This window comes from Orycteropus afer, unplaced genomic scaffold, assembly GCF_000298275.1.
Source record: "Orycteropus afer afer isolate SDZICR_OR568_19922 unplaced genomic scaffold, OryAfe1.0 scaffold00132, whole genome shotgun sequence".
In the NCBI taxonomy this organism is placed as follows: Eukaryota; Metazoa; Chordata; class Mammalia; order Tubulidentata; family Orycteropodidae; genus Orycteropus; species Orycteropus afer.
Genome location: NW_006921719.1, coordinates 2763083 through 2765066, shown reverse-complemented (window position 1 = coordinate 2765066; position 1984 = coordinate 2763083). Strand labels below are relative to the sequence as shown.

At 65.9% G+C, this 1984-nt stretch overlaps 1 protein-coding gene across 1 annotated transcript in view; it reads left to right on the top strand.

The window, feature by feature from the left end:
• The first annotated feature begins 397 nt into the window (after window positions 1–397).
• MEX3B (mex-3 RNA binding family member B) overlaps window positions 398–1984 on the top strand; it is a 2534-nt gene continuing 947 nt past the window's right edge. The window contains exons 1-2 of the mRNA XM_007945096.2: window positions 398–674; window positions 1481–1984. The exon at window positions 1481–1984 is cut by the window's right edge and continues 947 nt beyond it. Coding sequence (XP_007943287.1) covers window positions 398–674; window positions 1481–1984 — 781 coding nt within the window. The remainder of the gene's footprint in view (window positions 675–1480) is intronic.

Here is a 1984-nt window from a genome sequence, read left to right as displayed (position 1 = left end):
AAGCGCTGAGTGAGGGCGGGCGGGAGGGAGTGGAGGAGCCGGGGAGGGGCTCCTTAAAGAAACGCTGCTGTCGCTCGCCTGCTCGCTTCTCGCTCGGCATTGTGGCCAGCCAGCCGGGCAGTCGTGGGGCACGCGCGGGCGCCGCTCGAGCTCTGCCCCCACCCCACCGGCCAGCAGATCTGGGGTGGGGACCCAGGCGGGGGCTCCTGAAGCTACTGCCCGGTGCGGACCGCGCAGAGCGACCCACTTCTCCCGGCGCCGAGAAAGGAGCAACGGAGCCCTCTGCAACCGGTCGGCCTCCCCGCCCCTGACCACCCGCTTCCCGGCTGCCTTTGTGGCCGCAGCTTCTCGCCGCCGAGTCAAGGGCCGGCGGGGACGCGGCGCGCACGGCAGAGCGATGCCCAGCTCGCTGTTTGCAGACCTGGAGCGCAACGGCAGCGGTGGCGGAGGGGGAGGCGGTGGCGGGGGAGGCGGCAGCAGCAGCAGCGGGGGAGAGACCCTGGATGACCAAAGAGCACTGCAGCTCGCGCTTGACCAGCTCTCGCTTCTGGGGCTGGACAGTGACGAGGGCGCCTCTCTCTACGACAGCGAGCCGCGCAAGAAGAGCGTGAACATGACCGAGTGCGTGCCGGTGCCCAGTTCGGAGCATGTCGCCGAGATCGTGGGGAGGCAAGGTGGGTCCCGCGGGATGGGGAGCAGAGGGAAGGAGTCACGGACCACCGCCCCGCAGAGAGAGTGCGTGCGGGAGCGGGATCTGCGGCGCCTGGGAGCCTTAGGGAGGGGGAAGAACCGCGCTACGGGCCGGCACCGTAGACAAAGAAAGTGCAGTCAGGCTGTCTCCCAGAGCCGCGCCGCGGCCACGGCGGGATGCACTTTCTCCTGCTAAAATCACCGCCTTCTCCCTAAGCGCCCCCACCCAACCCGCCCCGGGAAATATAATTTAAATATAAGATGCTTGGGGGAGGGGACCTTGGCTCGGTCCTTTGGGAGGGGGGAGGAGGAGTGAGCATCAGATGGGAGGAGGATTCTGGATTTCTGCAAAGAGGAATGGAGCCCTGAGGAGGAACAATGGGTCCCACGACTGCTCCCCTCCAATCCTTCGCGCTGGAGGTTCGCAGCTCCTGCCTCCTTCCCCGAACCCCTTAGCCGCGTCTTCAGGGCGGACGGCGCGCCGGGCTGGATCCCAGCAGCATCTCCCCAGCTGACTTTTCTTGGATTCTCGGGACGACTGCAGTCACTGGGGGAGGGCTGGGCAGCCAATGGGCTGTTCCTCGAGCGCCGCGCGGGTGGAACCCGCTTCCAAGCCGGTGGCGGTGGCGCGGCCCCAGGTCAGTAAGGGAGCCGCCCCCTTTCCGCCCATCCCTTGGCCTGCCGTTCCGCTGCCTTGGACGCGGGCTGTCCCTGGTCTCTGCGGTTTCCCTGGGATAATGGGCGTGTCTATCTCTCTCTCCCCCTCCCTCCTCCGCACCCCGGCTCCCAGGTTGTAAAATCAAAGCTCTGCGGGCGAAGACTAACACTTACATCAAGACCCCGGTACGCGGGGAGGAGCCTGTCTTTGTTGTGACTGGCAGGAAGGAGGATGTGGCTATGGCTCGGAGGGAGATCATCTCCGCGGCGGAGCACTTCTCCATGATCCGCGCCTCGCGGAATAAGAACACGGCTCTTAATGGGGCGGTGCCTGGGCCGCCCAATCTGCCTGGGCAGACCACTATCCAGGTGCGGGTGCCATACCGCGTGGTGGGGCTCGTGGTGGGGCCCAAGGGCGCCACGATCAAACGTATCCAGCAGCAGACGCACACCTACATCGTCACTCCAAGCCGCGATAAGGAGCCAGTGTTCGAGGTGACTGGCATGCCCGAGAACGTGGACCGGGCTCGCGAGGAGATTGAGGCTCACATCGCCCTGCGCACTGGTGGCATCATTGAGCTTACAGATGAGAACGACTTCCACGCCAACGGCACGGATGTGGGCTTCGACCTGCACC